Source organism: Protopterus annectens, chromosome 6.part1 (genome assembly GCF_019279795.1).
Source record: "Protopterus annectens isolate FY-2018-M chromosome 6.part1, PAN1.0, whole genome shotgun sequence".
NCBI classification, from domain to species: Eukaryota; Metazoa; Chordata; order Ceratodontiformes; family Protopteridae; genus Protopterus; species Protopterus annectens.
The window spans coordinates 410287870-410310160 of NC_056738.1; the positions used below are offsets into that span (position 1 = coordinate 410287870).

The 22291-nt window shown below is 41.1% G+C and overlaps 1 protein-coding gene across 1 annotated transcript in view; it reads right to left on the reverse strand.

The window, feature by feature from the left end:
* Positions 1-22291, reverse strand: part of LOC122805303 (pre-mRNA-processing factor 39-like) — a 1105266-nt gene that overhangs the window by 136006 nt on the left and 946969 nt on the right. The window contains exon 9 of the mRNA XM_044075391.1: positions 734-918. Coding sequence (XP_043931326.1) covers positions 734-918 — 185 coding nt within the window. The remainder of the gene's footprint in view (positions 1-733; positions 919-22291) is intronic.

The following is a 22291-nucleotide window of genomic DNA, read 5'->3' on the forward strand; positions in this document are numbered from 1 at the left end:
TGCAAGGGGCAAATGGAAAGTTCTGGGATGTCATACTAGAAGGGAGCATTTGCCAGAGTTTAATTCCCACGTATTAAAAATTATACCACAGCTGTGACCCCTACAATGAACTTATGAAATCTGGTTCAACTGAGGACATGACGGAAGGAAATGGGCAGCTTTGGAAAGGTAGTAAAACTCATGGATGTGGGTGCAGAAAAGGGCAGCTACAAAATTTTAAACAAAAAAAAAAAAAAAAAAAACTTTTCTGCTAGTACTCGTTTTTTTGTATCATTGTAACACTAAACATTCACAAAAAAGCCCCGCTACTCTCATCCACTAGCAGAGGGTAACATGCACAAGCACAATGAGAAAGTAGACATGCTTGATAAAGCAAGAGAAAAAAATGTAAACAATATATCAAGCAAGAGGAAAAATGCAGTGGCCCAGGGAAACCTTGCTGTATGTCCTGCATCTGAAATCCCAGGAAGTGATCTCAAGGGGTCATAAAGTACAACAGTGCAGATATTTTGCAATTTGTTAGAACAAATAATTCAGGCAATTATTAAAGCAGCACAGGGGTAGTCTACAGAACTTCATTTAACAGACATGTACACTTAAACAAGGCACCTCATTAAGAAATATTCAGGAAAGCAAAGGCAAGCTATAAAGTAATCCATAATCATTCAAACTCAACGAAAAACTAAATTTGGAAACATTTTCACTTAAACATTTGGTGATAAAATCATCTCACCTGTGAATGTTTGACCCAAAATCTTCAAGAAACTCTAGTCTCCTTTGGGAGAAGATGAATTTTATTTCCTTGGAGAGGGTACTGTTCAGCACTCTGTCAATGCAGTTCAATGTGTTTCCTTCATTTTGTTTCACGTCACCACTAAACTCTAGCTCCAAAAGATTCAGGTACAGCCTTGTATTGTCCTAAAACCACAAAAAGTCCACCATATGAGGAAAAACTTAAATACTCCACTTGCTACTCTTCTGTGAGATACTACCAAAATACTAAGACAGTGCATTTACTACACAAAAATCTTACTGGATGAAACAGACTCCACTTGGATTATTTTTACAGCTGTAATACAGCATAGCAGCTTCAAACAAATGAAAATTATGTCTGTAGTACTTCTATTTTTTAAGCAACATTATGTCTTCTTGTCTCAACTGCCGTATTTTAACTACTCTCAGTATTAGGCAGCCAGCAAATGGTGCAAGAAAGGGAGAAAGATTCCCAAGACAGTTCTGCTTACTAGAAACATTTAGTGAACAGCTTTTCCTGAAACCTCAGAGCACTCTGCAAAGGGAAAACAAGGAAACAGAAGAAAGACAAGATAATAAACCTGACTAGTTTCTGAATATGTGCACTTCAGATGAACATGGTTATGTTTAACAGAAGAGATTACAAAAGTATGTCTATCTTGTAAATCATTTAGATGGAATGTCCTATGAAGAGGTATGGTGTTCCAAATGAATAAAACTGCAAAAATGAATCACACTCCTGAGGAGCACAACTTCATCTGGTCTCTGAAGAGTACAGTTCTGTGAAGATCTCACTATAACAGATGACATGCAAGTAAATGGATCACTGTTGCTGTAGTCATGTAATCCTATGATGGAATTTTTGCTGCAGGTGAACAGCATTTTCGTCAGAATTCCTGTGTAGCACCTGCCATCCCTACACCTGGTGCCAGGATACTCCCCTCCTTCTTAAGGAAGATGCAGGCTGGAATCCAACTGCAAACAGTGAGAAATTGGAAGGAACAGACTTGCATTAATTTTATGAAAACGCATGCACACAAGCAAATATACTAGTGTTCCACAGCAAGATTTGTTAACTGAACAGGCACGGAGTGTATGCTCCAAACCTGGCCATGAGAAAGCAGCCATTATCGAAACTATTAAAGATGCAATTATACCAGCAGAAAAAGATGATCTTGACAAAACTTTGGCAGAAGAGAAAAGGATTAAAAATTGGAGTCAGTGTGTTTGTGCAAAAAAAAAAAAAATTACCTACCCACCATAACATTACATTTTTATTCTTCCTCAATTGACGGCTCTCTGATCCGACTTGGCCACTTCTTCCTACTCGGATCCAACTCTTGAGCTCCTCCCTTTACCCACAACACCCTGCCAACCTAACATACCTCAGATCGAGTTTGCTGTCCTTATTAGACAATGGATAATACCTTAAAAGTAACTAAAAATGGTAAAGATCAAAACATAACTGAAGCTCAAACAAGGAGCTTCAAAAATATAATCCTTAGGACTTTCCAGGAGTAAAAGGAAGGGGGCTTGGAGGGCAGGAAGTTGAAGAATGAAAATGGACAACACAGATGTAATGCTATGGTGAGTACATAACTTACATGTTGTTGCCATTTTCATTCACTCCTCAACTGATGGTACAGAGTCCCAAGCCAGATAAACTTTTGGTGGTCCTCATGGAAGGATATTTTGGAGTACTGAGGAGCCAAAAGCAACTCTATTAGAAATCAAATCCAATTTGCAATGAGAAATAAATATATGAGCACTGGACAAAGTGGCTGCTGCGCAAATGTAATCTATGGAAGGTCTTGACCAAAAAGCTGAAATACTGCCATAGATCTTGTGGAAAGAACTCTAGGGGACTTAGGCAAGGAAAGCTCTCTTACTACAAAGGACATGCAATTAGTTAACCATTTGGCCAAAGTAACTTTAGAAACTTAACAAAAACACAACACCAGAAGAACCAACGCAAAAGACTTTAAAAGAAAAAAAAAATGTAACACACTGGTGCATTTGCTTAGATTACCCTTCAAGGAATAAAACAGCAAATGCAAATTCACAATATATAGCCCAAATCCACTCAAAATCAATTAAGCAATTAAATATAACTACACAATAAACCAATTAAATTAAAACCTTCCAATTGCATTCAGTATTCAGATCTGTGGGGAATAAGGTATTAAACTTTAAAATAAACAGATTCTTTATAAAGCTGTTTCTTTACAAGGAGCGACTGTAATATATTTATAATACACCCTTTCCAAAATAGTTGCTTCTAAACCAGAAGGATCCAAATTGTGAAACCTTCTAAAATGTTGTGCAACAGGACTACCAAACGTACTATGTTTAATATACCTAACATGTTCTTGTATTTTTAACAAACTTTCTAGGGAGGCCTATCTCCACGAGTCTTGGAAAGGACCCTGGGATTTGTAGAACCACATCTTTCTACCTCCTCGCTGATGTCAGGAAAACGGTCTTTCAAGAGTAGAAAAACAGATCCCTATGGCAGACTAGGTCTTTCCATCTTGCTCACTTCTGGAGAGCATTTCTTTCAGTTTTGGGCCAAACTGGGAAGACCCATCAAACAGAGCAATGAAGACTACCTGCAGGGTTCCAAAATGTTGCAAAGGCTCATCCAGGTATGTCTCCTAATGGGTATGCCCAAACCAGCCACAGTATCCCTCTGCAGTGAGGGCTACTAACAGCATGGATACAACAGATACAGACTGAAGGGTGTGTGACCAGTTGCGAAGAGACTATTTTGATCTTCCACAGACATGAACTCAGAGATCTGGAGAGCTCTTTAGTCAAATCTACTTGCAACCTTGTGAGATGTGCCAAATAATTCAAGAGCAGGAGAGCAAATGTTGTTGAAGCATAGATTCCCTTGTTAGGGGGATGGACAGAAGAGCTTGGATATGCAAACTCTTTCTTAGTGGCATCATCTGGGACCCTCTTGCACCAGTGTATTCTGCCCTTCGGGGACAGGGATAAAAAATTGTCTGGGCAGTTAGGAATGGGCCCCCCAGTATCCAGTTCTTTCCATGCCTGGCATGAGAAAAGGTCTATAAGTTCATAAGCCTGGGGGGGGGGGTCATCCAAGACGTAGCTGGGCCAGACCTGAAAGCCTCCAGGAACACAGACTCCTCTTGGGATGGGGTGTTGGAAGACCAACCACCTTTCTGCTAACAGAGTTCAAGAATGTCTTCAGTGGAGACATCCTCAGGTGGAGATCTGGGGGACCCTTCACCTTCATCGAAATTGGTGTCTTACTGAGAGATTCCAGAGGGGAATCAAACTGTCTCTTTTTATGAGTTTGCTTTAGAGGGACTTCATTAGTGGGATGGTCTGGTGAGGTATCTGAAGTGACAGGGGAATTCTGAGGGACTGACTGAAGATTTGAATGAGCGGGCTGTTCCAGTAGGGTAGACCAAAGCTGGAGGCACTGGAGCAGAATTTCCTGCACCACCAACCCCTGAATCCCATGAAGCCCTCCACTCAAGAATGGAGTTGGACCTGAGCTGTCCAATCCCCAAGCTCTAAGGGGCAAGAACAGCTCCAACAACTTCAGTCAACTTTGGTCCCCTGGATCCATCGTTAACACTTTGCCTCCGATAGTCCTCCTGCTCTGAAATCCTGCGAACCATATGGTTCGGGGAAATTACAAAAGCTGGAGAACAAGCTATCTTCAGATCCAACTAGGTCACCCCCAAGGATCTCTGATCAGAGGGCTCTGAAACCACAGGCCAGATTAGAGAAGAAGAAAATAAGGAGGACTTGTCACAGGCACACTCATGGATCCATTGAGAGATGGAATTATCCCATCTGGATCTGAGCCCTGAGAAACTTCCTATCCACTTCAGCCTTGGACAAAGTCCTGGAAGAACACAGTGAGGAGCTAGTAAATGGTGGCCTGAGTGTTTACATGGAGGCTCTTGCAAAAATGGTTAAGGGAGTTGAAAAGTTATCAGATCCAGCAAACTAAAGGGTGATCGGATCAGAGGAGACTCTGCTTTTGACGGAGTAGGATCTGTAGATGTCGGACCCCAATTTCTTTGACATTTTTGGTAGTGGCTCTAAGGATGGAGTTGAAGGCATCTTCCAAGTATCTTTGTCTTTGGAAGCAGAGTTGTTTTTTTCTTTTTCTGACTTCTTGGAGGGATTTGAGCCCCATTTGGAATTGTGGGAGGAGGAAGGCCATTCAAAACTAGTTTGTTTCATCAGTGAGTGCCCTGGCATTGAAGCCGGGACAATCAAAGCATCCTGAATCTAAATGGGCAGCGCCCAAACAATAGACATTCCCGTAGGCATCTCAGGTAGGTATTTTTTGCTCACAGGAGATGCATTTCTTAAAGCCAGTTGGTTTGTCTGCCATCCTGGAGAGTTAGTGCTAAAGAGAAAGGACTAAAAAGGAAAATACTTATCAGTATATGCATTACAATTATTTTGAACAAGAGAAACTACCAACAATGGTAATCACAGGTACCTTAAAAGTGGCAAGGGGAAGAAAGACCAAGTACCAAAAATGGTACTGGAAGGAAATGGCAAAGTTTCGGTAGAAGTGAAAGAAAAAAAATACCCAACAGAAAACAAAATCCGCAAAAAAAAATAAATACTCGCGGTGGTGGTGCTGCGGTAGCGTTGTCGCCTCACAGTAAGACGCTGTCCGGTTCGATTCTCAGATAGAGCGTCTTCTGCGTGGAGACATGCGTGAATGGGCGTACCTTCGCTGAAGGTTGTGCGTCAGGCCTGGCAAGCTGGTACATAAAAATCACCTGCCAATCACTAGCGGACTGGAGTTCCGCTGTGGCGACCCCTAACCGCGAAAAGCAGAAAGACTTCATAAAGGGAGGAAGACTAAATTAATTCAAAGTAGCCTACTGGGAAGAAATTTTTGAAAGCGCATTGTTTTTTACCCCTACAATACACCAGACAGCTCAACAGTGAAAGGATTCGCATCTGTAGTGAGATGGTGGCAAACGAGATCTGAGGTATGTTAGGCTGGTGGGGCATTATGGGTAAAAGGAGGACCTCAAGAGTTGGATCAAATGATCTGGAGGAAGCGGCATAGTCAGATCAGAGACCCTTCAGTTGAAGAATGAATGAAAATGACAATGTCAGATCTAATATTCACTGTACATCTGGCAGAAGTGAAGCATATTTATCTCGGCAATCAGGGAATGTTGAGGTGCAAGTGTGACACTCAAACTGCTGTATACAGCTGTCTTCACAGTACTTTTTTCCTGGAGGATCAAAGACATTTTTGATGCAGAACAAGCTAAGGAGGAAATACAGATTATCTAACAAAAAGTGACAAACAGATGGAGACTCTCCTCCTCATTCTTCTAAAAATAAAAGCTCAAAGAGTTTGCCACTGAATCATTTTCCAGTGTACCAAAGAAAAATGCCTGAGAAAGAAAAAAGCACAGGAATAGACTAGAACAGGAGTATCCTTTGACTTGAACCAGAGTCTACTGTTGGGAGATGGAGATAATCAGGAAGACTAGCAATAAAATTTGTGAATAAATGTGAGAATATTTAACAGTACAGGGGAAAAAAAATCACACAAAAAAGCACGAGTCACATTCCCAACATAGCTTTGTAAATAAATGGATGAGGAAAAGACTGGTCTTTTGCTGACTTTAAATTTGTGGGTTGACTGCAAACCATATACCCCACTTTACATCTTTAATGTTTAGGACACTAAAGGAAAAAAGCAACCAGGTAAAAATTGTTCTACATAGTATCTCTATAAAATGCATCATGAGATAAAAGGCATGTTATACTGTGAAGTTTTGTATAGTATGCAGTCAGGGTTATTAAGTGTGTGAGCGTCTGTGTGTGTTTGGGGAGGGGGGTTCTTTTCAATGACTGTTGTAATTGTTAATATTAAACTTAACAAGTACAGTTTTTAGTTGTAAGAAATTAAGTCGTATTACTTACCAAAACTAAGCATCTGTACTGTCCACTTTCATTCTTCCTTTGCGTATGGGTTCAGATCTGACCCTCGAATCCGACTCTGCCGTACATTCCAGACTTCAGATCCAGCGCTCGAGCTCCCCCCTCTACCCATAATGCCCTATTCCATTCTCCACTGCTTCAGATTGAGTTTGTTGCCATATATCCCTATAGTTAAACACAGCAGGTATAGTTTGATAAAGGCAGGTCTCAGACCCGGAACTGTAGGTTAGCAATACAGTGCAACAGGTCTTTCAAGAAAAAAAAATAAGGGAAAGATGGGAGGGAAGTCGAGGAAGAGTAAAAATGGACATCTCAGATGCCTAGTCATATTAAGTACATAACTTTTAAATCTGCTGTCCTTTTCTTTCTTCAACATATGGGACAGAGTCCCCACAGCTACATTGATCTTGGATGGCCCTCATGGAAGGATATTCCAGAGTACTGCCAAACCAAAGGTAGCCCGGTTTCTAGAAATATCAGATTTGTAATAAGTAACAAAGGTATGAGCACTAGACCATGTAGCTGCAAGCTCAAATATCATCAATAAATGTTCTCAACTAAAAGGCAGATGATGTTAGCCATGGATCTGGCTGAATGAGCCTTGGGAGGTTTAGATAGTACGGTTCCAGGTAGTATCTGAGTTGCCTGTGCACATCTATTGAGTGCAGAATTCTTTCCCTCTTGTTTTGTTAGGAAAGAAGGTGGGTAGATGTATGGCCTGGTTGAGGATCACATCAGATATCATCTTGGGAATAAAGGAGGTGTTAGTCCTCAGGGAGACCCTGTCTGCATGAAAAATGATGAAGGGCTCAATGCCATGAGTGCCTGAAGTTCTGAAACTCTTCTGGCTGAGGTGATAGCTAGTAGGAAAGCAGTCTTCCAGGAGAGGTCTCTCAATTCTGCTGAAGCAGCAGGTTCGAATGGTGGTAAGGTTAGTTTTTCTAAATCATCATTCAGGTCCCAGGCTGGCATGGGTGGCCTTCTGGGAGTTCTGATATTAGAAGCCACTCTGAGGAATTGTTTAATCAAAGGATGTGAGAAGAGGGGTGGGTCTGAATCGAAATGAGCTGAAATGGCTGAGGCATGGATTTTAACAGAAGAGAAGCAGAAGCCACTATTGAGCAACTCGGCTAGGTAGTCCAGGATAAGAGGGATGGGAAGGTTGTGAGATACTGCCCCCTCTGGACTGGCTCCAGGAGCAAAATCTTTTCCATTTCCCTGCGTAAGATTTTCTGGTGCTGGGCATTCTGACCTCTGTGATGATGACTATGACCCATATGCTTGACAAGGACCACTTGTTTGTTTTTTTAAAGTATAAGCCATGCTGACAGTTTGAGAGTCTGCAAGTTTGGGTGCAGCACCCCCCCCCCCCAGGTCAAGAGGTCTGAGATCAGGGAAAGCTGCCCGGGAGGCTGTAATGTCAGGCTGCGCAGTAAGGGGTACTGATGCTGTCTGGGCCAATCGGGAGCAATGAGGATGGCCTTTGGCCTCTCCTCCCTTATCTTGATCAGTACCTTGGGAATAAGAAGCAGAGGAGGGAATGCGTACACAAAGAGCTTCCAGGGGAAGGTCAAAGTATCCACCTTCCACGCTAGGTGATGATACCACCTGGAACAGAATTTTTTCAGCTGGTGGTTGAAGTGCGAAGCAAAGAGACCCACTTCCAGAGTTCCGCACTCCTGAAGACTTGCAAAAAGATTTTTCTGTGGGGGTTCAGAAAGTTTCTGCTTAGGTGGTCTGCCAAGGTGTTGTTGACCCTGGTAGGCATTGGGCAATTAGGTGTAATCCCATGGAGGAGGCTGTCAACTAGAGGTTCATAGCTAGGCTGCACAGAGGTCCAGAGCAAGATTAGGTCCCTCCCTGTTTGTTGATATACCACATTACAGTGGTGTTGTCTGTTTTGATAAGGAGTACCCCTGGCCTGAGATGGGGTTTGAAGGATGTTAGAGCCTTTTGTACTCCCATCATTTCCTTCTGATTGATGTGTAAGGGAAAGTTCTGGGCATCCCAAAAACCTTGGGTGCACCTGCCTGCTAGGTGAGCACCCCAAGCAATGTCTGAAGTGTCAGTGGTGATGGCCTGGCTGGTAGGGCAGAGGATGAAGGGAAGACCCTTGTTCTTGGCACAGGCCCTTGCCCACCAGGGAAACTCGGCCCTTATACAGGGGATCAAAGGGAGAGAGGTCTCTAGAGGCCGAGAGTGGTGACACAACATTTTCTTTAGATACCACTGAGGTTTCCTCATGTGAAGCCTGGCCAGAGGAATTAGAAGGATGCAAGACTCCATGTACCCCAAGGCTTCCAGGAACTTCCTCACAGTGAGGTGACTTCTGGAAGCCAGCTGGGTAAAGTAGAGGCAGAAAGCTCTGCTTTTCTGGGGATAGGAAGGCCATTTAGGATGCTGTGTCCAGCAGTGCTCCCAAGAAAATGATCTTCCTGGAGAGTGTTTGCTCTGATTTCTTCTCGTTGATGGTGAACCCTAGGGAAGTTAGGAAGGTTTTAACAAAGAGAAGGTCCTGGAGCAGCTTTTCTTTGCACTTTACCTGAATGAGGCGGTCATCCAGGTAAGGGTAACTCTGTATATTTCTCTGTCTGCAAAATGCTATGGCTGGGGCTAAGCATTTGGTGAATACTCTGGGTGCAGTAGATAAGCCAAAGGGTAGCACAGAAACCTGAAAGCGTTGTGAGCCTGACCTGAAGCACAGGAATTTTCTGCAGGATTCCCTTATGGGGATGTGGAGGTAGGCATCTTTTAAGGTCTTGGGTCATTAGCCAAGCATTTTTTGCCAGCATAGGCATCAGCTGCTGCAAAGTTAGCATTTTGAATTTGGGGACCACCAGGGAGGTGTTCAAAATAGATAGATCCAGGATGAGGCACCACATTGCCCTCTTTTCTGGCAAAAAGGAATAGTCTGGAATAAAAGCCTTTCCCTGTTTTATCTGAGGGGACATGTTCTAATGCCCCCTGGGATATGAGAGTTCGGACCTGTTTCAATGCCTATGCCCACTGATTTGGAGGGAAGTCTGGGTACCCCTCTTGGAATTGGGAGTTCGTTGAAAGAGAATTTGTATCACTGAAAAATTATCTTTAACCCCCATTGGTCCTTTGTACAGAGCCTTCCCCCTAGCTTTTGGTGAGTGAAAGGAGGGCAGAAGGGGGACATTGAGCCATTGAGAATTTTTTCTATAGAAGGATGGCTTATAACTCCCTGCCTTTGGGGCGGAGGTGGTCCACTGTTTGGTTCTCTGCTGCCCCTGGGATAGGGGCCTGGGTGGTCTGTCCCACTGGGGCTTAGCTTGGCCCTGTCTGCTAGGTGTAGGGAAGGACCAGTGCTTAGAGGGAAAGCTCCTGCTGAACCTTGGAGGTTGAACCTGAAAGAAATATTTCACTGTTTGCACAGATTTTGCTTAGTCTTCCATGTTTTTAAGCACCTCTTCTGCTTTTACTCCAAACAAGCAGTCCTTATCCACGGGTGCATCAATTAGTTTAGACTTGACATGATCAGGGAGAGGTTGTTCCTTCAACCATGCATGTCTCCTAATGACAGATCCTGACACTGCTGCCCTGCTTGAGGCTTCTAGGGCATCATATCCACAGTGTAATGAGTGTTTGGCCAATTGAAAAGTAGAGTGTAGTAAATCTGCTAACTCTTTCAAACTGGCACAGTCAGGAAAGGTTGAAATCTTTTATTTTAATAGTTCCAAAGTGTGTTGTTGATATTTTAACTCATTAACCCCGAGTACCTTCTCATGGCGCCTCTGTGCTTAACACAGAGCGTGCCATGAGAAGATACTAATTGGAAGCTGTTACCCCCGAGTGCCTTCCACAAGCGTGAGAAACTGTATTCCAGATTTCTAGCTGAGCTTAATGCAAAACACGCTGAAATCATAACTCAATGTGTAAATTACCTTGTATAGTTACGATTCAGCGTGTTTCTTCATTAAGCTCACATTAAAGTTATTGTAGAAAATCCTGTTTAAAAGTTCTTGATAGAGCAAATGGTGGCAGCCAATCAGATTCTTGCAATCCAAGCCACCATTTGCGTCACACCTCCTTCCCCTCCCAAGCCTAATGTACTGATCCCCTCCCTAAATCAAATGTACCAGTCAAAGAAAAACAAGCAAATCTTTTAACACAACAGTCTATGCCAGAACGTAAGCTAATTCAGTAAGTTTGCACTCAACTTTGTTTCGAAGTATTGTCTGTTGTGCCAGAAATGATCGGTGAGTAGGGTGGAAGGTACTTGATGTTTTAGAAACATTAAAGCTGTAAAATTCATTTGTGAAGAGGGATAGCTGCTGGTAGATAAACAAGCATAACAACCAGTCTAGGCTTTCCTTTTGGCTTTGTCAACCTAAATGGTCGGCAGCGACATGCTAGTTGCATGTGACTTATCAGCCTCCAAAGGCAAGATCAAATGCAGATGGCAGGCAGTCTATGGGCCTAATAGCCTCAAAAGAGATGTCAGATTCCAACTTGGAGAAAGAAATGAGCAAGTCAATGTCTTCTTCCTGTTTTTTTTTTTTTTTTTTTTTGCTTTTGATTCTTTTATTCGCTGTGGAGGGATGTCCAAGTAATGGTATTTGGACTACATACTAGCTTGTGAGAGAACCTGTTGTTTAGCTTGTCAGCGTACCTGTTGTTAGCGTAGTCAGCGTACGCTGTGGAATTCTGCTCTTGTTTGAAGCATATGGCTAAAAAAGCCGGTTTATTTTCTGTATCAAGCATCCCTTTTACTTTTTAAAAATTCTTCCAAACAAGAGAAGATGATGTTCTAAGTCATTCAGGCCATTGTCTCATGTAAGTAAAGCTTCCAACAGTGAAAATTGATAGCAGCTTAAAATCATGGTTTTTGCTTGAGTGGAGGCAGTTCCTCAAGCATGACGAATGTAGTGAAGGGAACGTGGATGATAAGAACATTGTGTACAACAGAAGTGCTGATTTTCTTGGTTGTGTTCACAGGCATGCTGTTCTGTTTTGCTGTTGGACTACACTACAGTCTTGCTGAGTGCTTTTTTTTTTGGATGTTTACCTAATTTGTGTTGGAGATGCTTTAATACGTCAAGTGGCTCTTCATAGTTGCTGACCAGTTCCACTTAGGTTGCCTTACATTTTCTGCAAATGTGGAATTTATTCGTAGTGTAGAAAACGCTTTGACATTGTCGGTCGCAATCTTTATTGTGGTAGTCGGGAGCAGTTGGCAGCCTGCTTCTTGCGCAGTTTTCTGTTTGTGGTTTGTAGATCCGAATGTTTAAAACATCTTTTTGGGACTGTCAGCAACTTTTATGCATGATTGATGAGACTACCTGCGGACATATTATCTGAAATAATGCATATGCACATGTTTGGTTGTGTTTTACTCACTCAAGTACAGGATTCATGTAAAAGCTTGTTGTGCCATTTTTTGGCAGCTGATGGTCATTTGCACTTTATAATATAGGCTGTGTGCAATAACGCAATGTTAATAAACTGCTGAAATGACAAAAGGGAGATCTCCATCCATTGCAGTAACATCAGACATATACAGACCATGTCAGCTGAGGCTGGGAACATATAAATGCCCAAACTGAGGGAATCCCTTCAAATGAGATGAAATAAGTAATTGGGAAGTGCAATCCAGATGTGAGGGTACACTGGTTTGTTTGCCTAAAATGTACCTGAGCAGTGCATATATTATTTTTAAAGGACAGAATAGGTGAATCTTTTCATGTGTATATACATTTTTAATGTATTATTAGATTATTTGTTTATTATTTTCTGCTTATTTTAGAACTGAAATGCTCAATATGCATAGACTTATGTTCATATGATTGTCCACATCTGTCTGAAAAAAACAAAAATGGCTGTATGATTAATGGAATAGAAGAAATGATGAATTTTGTGTATAGTATTGAGCATGTTGTCACTGATATACTACTGACATACTACTCAAGGGGTCATTGTGGGTAATGCTGCATTTTGGTGCTTGTGCATATTCGACAGGACTATTTTTGTAAATTCCACTCAGTTTATTTAGTTGGAATAGCAGCAAGTATGATTTTTTTTAATATTTTTGTAAATAAGTTTGCTATGGAGCATGTGCCACGTGATACCTCATTTTGAAGACAGTATTACTCCTTACAACATGGTAAAGAGCTGTATCTGTATGCTGTACAATTATACAGATATCACAGTTTGTTTAGGACTACAGTTATGAAAATGAGGGACACAGGTGGAACCCCTGAGACAAATTTGTGTCTTCCCATCCACTCATCAAGGCTCACTTGAATAGGGTCAGCAAGGTGCTCTGTTAGACTTGTATGGGAAGTCTATTCCAGACACGGGGCAGCTTCTGGGAGACCAACCTTTCTCTCCAGCAGGTTGTGTTGATGTCACATTTCTGGGGGTAATTCATGGGTGAGGTACATGCTGAAATGGGCATTGTACTCAATAAGGGACAAATACTGAGTTTTTTTTATATAACTTTGTATGGCAGTGTGAAATGTCTGGTTTGTCTTATTTTTGGAATACGGGAGATTGGTGTCACATGTAGTACACAACCACTACTTGCCAGAAATTCTGGCAGCTCCTTCAATGTTGTTGTAGGTCTCTTAGCAGCCTCCATGACCAGTGTTTGTCTTGTCTTTTCATCAATTTTAGAGGGACATCCAGTTCATTGCAACATCACTGTTGTCCCATAGTTTCTCCATTGTTTGACTGTGTTCACTGTGTTCCACAGTATATCCAATGCTCAGTAAGAGATACCTTACTCTGGTCTTTGTCATAACAGATAGTAATGACTCTGACTTGTATTACACCTGTACAAGGAATCTGATGCATGTTTACTTATCAGATAATGTGATGCAATTTCCCACCTGCACATTCGGTGTTCGTTTCTGAATTTTTCATTTTGGTGCTTGTACATACCAGGAAATGTTACTGAACGGTTGTTTCGGGGAAATCTTTCATTATGGTGCCTGTGCATACATTATATTGAAGGGTTTGCGTGGGTGAATGCTTCATTTGGTGGTTTAATACCAGCAAATCTTACAGACATTTTGTTTGGGGAAGTGTTTAATTTTGGACATTGTGCATACCTCAGCATTCTACTGAAGGAGTTGCTTGGGTGTTCATGCTGATGGTTGCACATAGTAGGAAATGTTACTGAAGGCTTGTTTGTGGAAATGTTTAATTTTGGGTGCATATATACCTGGACATAATTATGAGGATGTTGCTTGGGGAAATAATTCATTGTGTATCGGGGAAGTGCTTGTGCATATATGGTCTCACTGCTGGTCCAATTTGTGTCATTTTGGTGCCTGTGCATACAGAATGCAAACAACCGGAGGGGTTACTGGGGACATAGAGAAAGTCAGCCTGCAAATTACATTGGGTTACATCACTTCTGCTTGTATTATTCTGTTTGTGAATATACTGCCTGAGTGAGATAAAGGTCATCACTAGGTGATTATTAACAGAATGGAGCTACCATATTTTTGTGCTTTTCTCCTGGCCTTGTCTGTCATGTGTGGAATTTAGGTGGGAGGAAAGCCTCAGTAATATCTAAGTGTTATACTATTTGACTGACTGACTCAGGTCTTCTCTTTACTGATGATACTGAGTCTGTTTTACATAACAGCAGCACAAGGTAATATAATGAATGCCTAGTCAACAGGATATGTGCAGCAATTATCACCCGTGTCTGAGCATGCATAACTTAGCAGGAATGAAAGGAAGGTCATTATCACATTAGCAATAAGTCAGTTACAATATAGCACTGACTCATTATCACTTTTCAGGTAAAACTCTCAGCAGCTGTCACTGTTATTCACCTAAGTAGCAGTCGTTATCACATTGATGAATGCACATGCCAGGTTGTGTTTTTTCTTTGCTTGGAGTCATTGCAAGCCACCCCCCCCCCATTCTTCATCAACTGCCTACCATATGAATCCCCTGATTTCTTTATTCGTGTGTGTGTGTGTGTGTGTGTGTGTGTGTGTGTGTGTGTGTGTATATATATATATATATATATATATAATTTGTGTGTGTGTGGCATGTATGGATATATATGTATGTACATAATGTACTTGCACATATATACACATACACACATACATAAACACATGCCTGTGTAAGTATATGTATGTAAAACACCCATGACCAAGTCGGACCAGTATAGTAAGTAAAACACTGTTATGAAATGTGTTGTGTAAAATTCATTTCTCTGAGCTTGGCAAATAACTGTTATGGAAATATGATTTTTTTTTCATACTTTGGTAAATAACTTTACAAGGGAGCATCTGAATGTGCCAAGTAATATCTCATTTTGAAGACAGTATTGCTGGTTCTAACATGGTAAAAGAATTGTGCCTGTATGTTTGACACGTGCAGATATCAAAGTTTGTTTGGGACTTATGGTTATGGAAATTATGATTTTTTTCATATTTTGGTAAATAACTGTGCATGGGAGCATCTGAATGTGCCAAGTAATATCTCATTTTGAAGACAGTATTGCTGGTTCTAACATGGTAAAAGAATTGTGCCTGTATGTTTGACACATGTGCAGATATCAAAGTTTGTTTGGGACTTATGGTTATGGAAATTATGATTTTTTTCATATTTTGGAAGATAACTTTGCATGGGAGCATCTGAATATGCCAAGTAATATCTCATTTTGAAAAGATTATTAATAGTTCTAACATGGTAAAAGAATTGTGCCTGTATGTTGTACTCATAGGCAGATATCAAAGTTTGTTTCAGACTTAGGTTATGGAAATTATGATTTTTTTCATATTTTGGTAAATAACTTTGCAAGGGAGCATTTCATTATGTGAAGTAATACATCATTTTGAAGACAGTGTTACTCCTTACAACATGGTAAAAGAACTGTGTCTGTGCATTGTACACACGCACAGATATCACAGTTTGTTTAGTCTTGTACGGACATGAAAATTCTACATTTACAATACTTCTCATTATTATGCACGTATCTTTGCGAGGGAGCATGGTAATCACACAAATGATGCGTCGTTTTGAAGCTGACATTCACATGCACAACTTCTACACTGATATGTAGGCTCTGTCTGTTACAGGTGATGAGATATTATGCTTTGTTTATTTATCAATTATGAGAAATAATATATTTATCATATTTCTATGAATATCTCATGAAAGGAGCTTCACACAGTAATGGTTAAGGTATAATTTTAAAGCTGACATTCATACTAACAAATTAAATTCAAATTGTATGGGTCTGCATGGTACATAGACCAAGATATTGTGCTTTGCTTTTCCAAAAAGGTAAAAAATGTGCACAATATCAGCATTCATTGCCAAATATTTAATAATGACTTTGATATGCACTATCAACATTTACACTGTTGGAAAGGTCAGTGTCTGCTGAATAACTTTCGCGTTTACATTTTTAGTGTATCTCTTATAGTTAAAGAGTTATGAACATTTGTTTTCTGTATAGTATTACAAATGGATTTTCTGAAAATGAGCTCAGGCTGTACTGTTGTTCCTATGGTGGAATTAAGCAGGCAGCTTTTTCTGAGCTGCTCCGGAGTGAATGAGTTAACATATGGAACTGACAGCTGTGTGCTCTGATAGCTAAGGTTGCAGAGGTGTATACTTTTTTAGCCAATCTGATAGAGTGCTGGAATCCTTATCAGGATGAATAGGATTCTTGGCAGAACTAGTCTTAGCTCCTTTAGGTCCCTGCGTAATGACCTCTGGGTCTGCAGCAGGATTCCTGTACAGGTATTTGTGAGAATCCAGTACACTAATACCTGTCAGGTTTACTGGGAGCAGATGGGAGGGCGTCAGGGGCTATGGTGGATTAATGAAAAACATCATCCACCACTTCTAAAATAGGGGGGATGGCCAGGGGTCTGTGGTGGGGCAGGTCCAAAACTAAGTCTTGGGGGAAGTCCTGAGATTCCCACTGGAAATGTTCCCCGAGGGTGTGAAGGGTTTCTCCAAAGGAAAGGTCTTCTGGTGGGGAGGCAATAAGCAGTCAGAGGTGGTTGTTCCTCCTCAGAATCTGTTCGGTCAATTTCTGGAGAAGGATATCTTTTCCTTTTAGAAGTTGTCGCCTGACTACCCCTGATAATGGAGATGAGCTCCTCCGCCATTTTAAGCATTTGTGCTTGGGGTGGTGGAGCAGGAGCAAGATGGTGGCTAGAGGCAGATTTTCTAGGAGTGGCCTGGGTTCTAGGCCTAAGAGTATCCGTCGGTTTGAGAGAAACGGTAGTAGGATGAGAAGACGTCGTTTTTGTCTGGATTGGGTAGTGCGAGAGGCGTCCTCAGAAGCTGGTGCCTGAATCGCGGCTCCGGACCCAACCGAGGCAGAGACTGCCAAAGGCTTGGAAGACGAGGGAGATTTCTGCGGCACACTGGACTCCAAAAGGGTCTCGGTAGAGGCCTGTGTAGATATCGAATCGAGCATCAGGGACTGCAAAAGCGCCTCACCGAATTCCAAAGAATGAATGACCTGCTTAGCTTAGCGGCAGAGCAGTCTGAAGGCTTAGCCTTGTGTGGTCTTGTCCCTAGCTTTACCTCTGTTTTTCTGGAATGTCCATGTATTGTTGGCTGGTGGATGCCATTTCGGAATGTGAAGACAGAAGATGAAAATACCTGTCTACAATAAGAGCTCTGCAGCAAATGGTTCTCGTGTTGAAGAGGGCACAGTACTAGCAATGGGGGATGTCGTGGTCCAGGCCTAAACAAGTGGCGCCGTAGTATGAATGGAAGTCTCTTTGTGGGATCTGCTTTCCACAGGCGAGACAATTGTTAACTTTTTCGGACACTGGTTAGTGCAAGAAAAAAGGATCCCGAACGGTGTATTTAGCTTTAGAGGTTTTCAGCTGAAATTTAAACTGTGACAGCGACCGACCGGCACACTTGTGAACTGCTTCTGCTACGGGCTCCACAGCAAGAAAGACCGATGTAATGGCATTGGCTGCCTTGCTTTATAGCACTGACAACCTGAAGTCAGACTACAGACGACAGCAGCCGATGCAGAAAAACATCGCCTCTGGTATTCAGACCGGCCGAGGGATACCACAGCAAGGATAACCCACAGGTGTGATGACTGCAACAGCGAAACACGAAGAACATCCCTAACTGCTGAGGCTAGAAAGGGGCAATAACGGATTCTGGAGCTCTTCAGCTGACTTGCTTTCTGTAAAAAGTTGGAGATCAAGGGAAGAGGAGGGTAAGCATAAAGGAAACTCAAGGGCCAAGCGTGGACTACATCTCTTGGTGACTCCCCTGGAGGGGGAATGAGAGAAGTACCCACTGGACTTGTTGTGGGGAGTGGCAAAGAGGTCACAGCAATGTCAGCCCCAGTGATGGAAGATGTTCTCCACCACAGACGGACAGACACCACTCATGAGACACCAAAATGGACCTGCTTAGTTTGTCCACTAACACGTTGGTTTCCCCCGGAATGTGCGTCACAACTAGAAAGCAATCTGATGACATCACCCACTCCCCATAATCTCATGGCCTCTCCAAAAAGGGGATAAGATAGAGTTCCTCCTCGTTTGTTCATGCACCAGACTACAGACATGTTTGTCTGTTTAAACTGCAACAGTCCCTAAATGGAGAGCATCTTGAAATGCCTGCAACACAAATAGGACCGCTCTCATTTCTAGAACATTAATACGCACACAGGTCTCTTCAGATGACCACATGCCTTGGACTGTCCTTCCCAAGAAATGCCCCAACTCCCAGCTGAGAAGTATCCATTTTCACTGTGGCCATCAGGGGTGGTAGAATAAAAGGTCTGCCAAGATGAAGATCATCCGACTGGATCCACCAGTGGATGTGTTCTTTGCAAATTGGGTAAAGCTTGACTGGAAAGGATATGTGTTGATGCAGAATGGATCACTGTACAACTAGAGAACACACAGAAATAAACGTGCCAAAAGTAGTAGTGCTAGGGACTGCAGCCATGCAATGTATAGTCCTTGAAGTACTGACTTTACCGAAGGAGATGGATGGGAAAGAAGATAAACCTGGCTTCAGATAGTGGAAATATGAGGAGGAGGTTGAGACGCTACTTGGGTTGTTGTATCTAGAACTGTACCACTGAACTCCAAGGCTGTGGACTGGTTTTAGGTTTGACTTGGCATGATTTATTGTTAGAGCCAATGATTTGCAAATCTGAAGCAGACAGTTCCTGGCACGCAGAAGGAAATGTTTGGAGGGGGCAGTAAGAAGCCAGTCGTCTACATATGGAGTGCATAATTTAATTGTATTTAAAGGTAGCTAGTGCACTTTTTCTTAGGGCTAAAAGTTAATGTTTTCTGAAAGTATACAAGGTGTTTTTCACATCTGGAAGGACTGAGATAAGGAAAGAACAAAGGAATTGGTGTATGTGGGAATAATGGCTTTATTATGGGTAACTTTAATTTTAGATTACATCATGCCTGAGGGAGCAGCTATCTATTTGGGGCATCTGTTTCTATCTGGAGGGATAAACTTAATTTGTTAAAAATGAACAAAGTTGTGTTTTTGTTCTAAGTTAACATGGGATGAATGTGTATTGAAAATGGATCAAGTTTTTTCTTTGAGGGTTTTCATTAAAGTAAAAAGTTTTGAGAAATGTGACAAGGGTTCAAATGGAGAAGAGAAGAAAACTGTATAAAAGATCAACCTGAGACATTAATGTGCGCGTGTAAGACAAAAGTTAGAAATACACATTGAAAAACTGTCACTTACAATAAGTAGGACAATAGTATTTTATTAGAACAGCTCCTCTCTTCACAGTATCGTGGAATGAACTGGCCTTACACATATAGACAACAAATGGGAAGGAGTACTGAAATAAGAAATGCAGAATGCAAATACCAATAATGCTGGAGACGCATCTGGAAAGAAACAAGAATATGAATTTGACAAATAAGGATTTCAGAATGGATGTTCACAGAATATCATAAAGGAGTAAATACTGATTGCTAGAGGGGCACCAATATTGACAGAAGAGGAAAAAGACAACAATGCTAGATTTATAATAAGCTGCTGGCAAGGGAGGGGTATGCTGGTATTTATTTATATTCCATCAAAAACTGCTGTTATGGAGCTTAAGAACATTTTGTGAAAATAATCTGCTTTCAGCAGGGGAATATTACGTAGAGGTAAGGACTGGAACTTGATTTGCAACAGTGAGGATGTGTCAAGAGGACAGAGAAAGTAAAATGCAACAGAAGGGGATAGCTTTCTGAAGAAACCTGTAAAACTATTTGGTGTGGAAGACATTAATTCAGTAGTAGGAACTTTGGGAATATTTACATATTCCTCAACAAACAATAAATGGGCTAGACTAGATAGAAATTATATTTCACAGTAATATGTGCATTTAATTGAAAGCTTTGACACATCAAATAACGGTTTCATATTACACACCAATTAAAAGGAAGATAAAAATGCAAGGTAACTAAAATAACAATGGCATTTTTCTACCTGTGTGTTAAAAAGTAATCCAAGGAATGGGTGGTTAAAATTATTTGAAAGTTTTTAAGGAAGATCTTTCTTCAGAAGAAAAAAATAGCTAATGACCGTGTTAAAAAGAAAATTGAGTTTAAAAACTAGGTAGAAATAAAAGAGAAAGCAACATTGTTAAGTAGCAACAGGAATTTTGAAGGGCTGACAAAGGCTAACTATTGCAGAATAAGGGGACTCTCCCAAGAAAATAAGGGTGTATCTGGATAATATGCACAAGTTTAGAAAGGCTGCTGTTAAGCAACTACTTTTGATAACTCCACAGCACAAAAACTTTTACGATACTGACGTAGGCAACAAAGCAGAAAAGATTGCTGCCAAACTTAAGTAGCCTACAATAAGAAAACTAACCAGAGATCCTAAAGAGGTGTTAGTGATACTTTGGAAATTTTATGACTATCTGTATAAAGCCAAGATTAGAGGAAGACTAAATTCAACTAATAGTTAATTAGGATAGAAGGAGAAGAGATAAAAACGGTGCTGCATAATCAATCTGCATAGACGTCTCCAGGAACAGAGCATTCCTGTAGAAGTTATGAGAGAATAAAGTAATGAACATTCACAAGATTTGGTTTAATAATATTTTAAAAGGGGAAGTTATCAGCATCTCAGAAGAGATCAATGGCGGTATTACCCGAAAAGTAAAGACCTGTCAGACCCATCCTCACAAATCCATTTCAATATTAAACTATGATTTATAAGGTGCTTGTCTATACTAGCTAAAGAGTGGCAAAGGTGTTGCAAACTTGATAAATGTGGATCAATGTGGTTTTGTGGAGAAGAGGCAAACAATTAACATTAACAAAGCACTTATGATTCACAGGAAAGTAAAACCTAAGAAAATGCCTCTATTGTTTATGAGTAGGGCAATGGAAGCATTTGCATTTCCTGATACGATAAGGTTAATCAGGAGGACAGACGAAGGATTGGAGGTAAAAATTAAAGTGGGAGGTTTCCTCTCTGATAATTTGCGTTTGAACAGAGAAGCCAGAAAGGGGGTGCCCGCTTTCCCTCCAAGTTATTTGCTTTATTTAGAGCCACTGGCAAAGAAAACAAAAAGGATTCAGAAATTCAAGGATACAATTGGTATGGTAATCAAGAAGAGTCGGTTTTATTTGCAGAGGATACTCTGTACTTGATAAATCCTGAAAAGGACATCTCCAAGTGGTGGAATATTTAAGTCTTTTAAAGATATAAAATGAATGAAAATAAAACAAAAGCCATTATGTACACAAGTCTTGGTTCAGCAATATCTATACTTATGGGGGCATAAAACGAAGTACTTAGGGGTGTTGAATAAAAAGGCTTCTATTGTGGCAGCTAAGGATACAAGGGAAGAGACTAAAAATATAATACAAAAACTGAGAAAATGGAAGCTCTTCTTTATGGTTATGGATAGTACGATACAAGCAGTGAAGATGTTTTCAGTCCCTTTTATATACAGTTCAAGCATATGTTTATTACACCAGAGGAAAAGTTGTGGTCAATAAAAAAGTGGAGGAATTTATCTGGAAGGGAAAGAGGGCAAGAGTTAAGTGGGATAAACTGATCCTCCCAACAGAAAGTACAGTTTTGTACCTACCATAAATGTAGATGTTCGAGGATTCCCTTGCTGCAGTCCTGACAATTGGGTATAGTCCGCGTCCCAGTCGGCCCGAATACCAGAGTATAAGGCTGACGTCGGTCATGGCATTAGACTGGCGTCAGTACGTCAGGGTACTAATGCGCATAACCTACCCCATTTCCTCAGTCTTTTCTTGCCCCAGATGTCAGAAGACCCAAAAAGACAAGTCCCAAAAACAACCTGCACCAAAAAACATGTACAATATATACAGTAATACATATAAAAATATAAGCATGTAAACTCACCTACACAACCACCCTGAAACACAGAGGGGAAGGAGGAGTAATTGGACTGCAGCAAGGGAATCCTCGAACATCTACATTTATGGTAGGTACAAAACTGTACTATGTTCTTCGTCTTCCTTGCTGCAGTCCTGACAATTGGGTAGAATCCCAAAGCAGAGGTAAGGGAGGCTGGCAAATTATAAAGTAGCAGGAGCTGACAACATGCCTTGTAAAA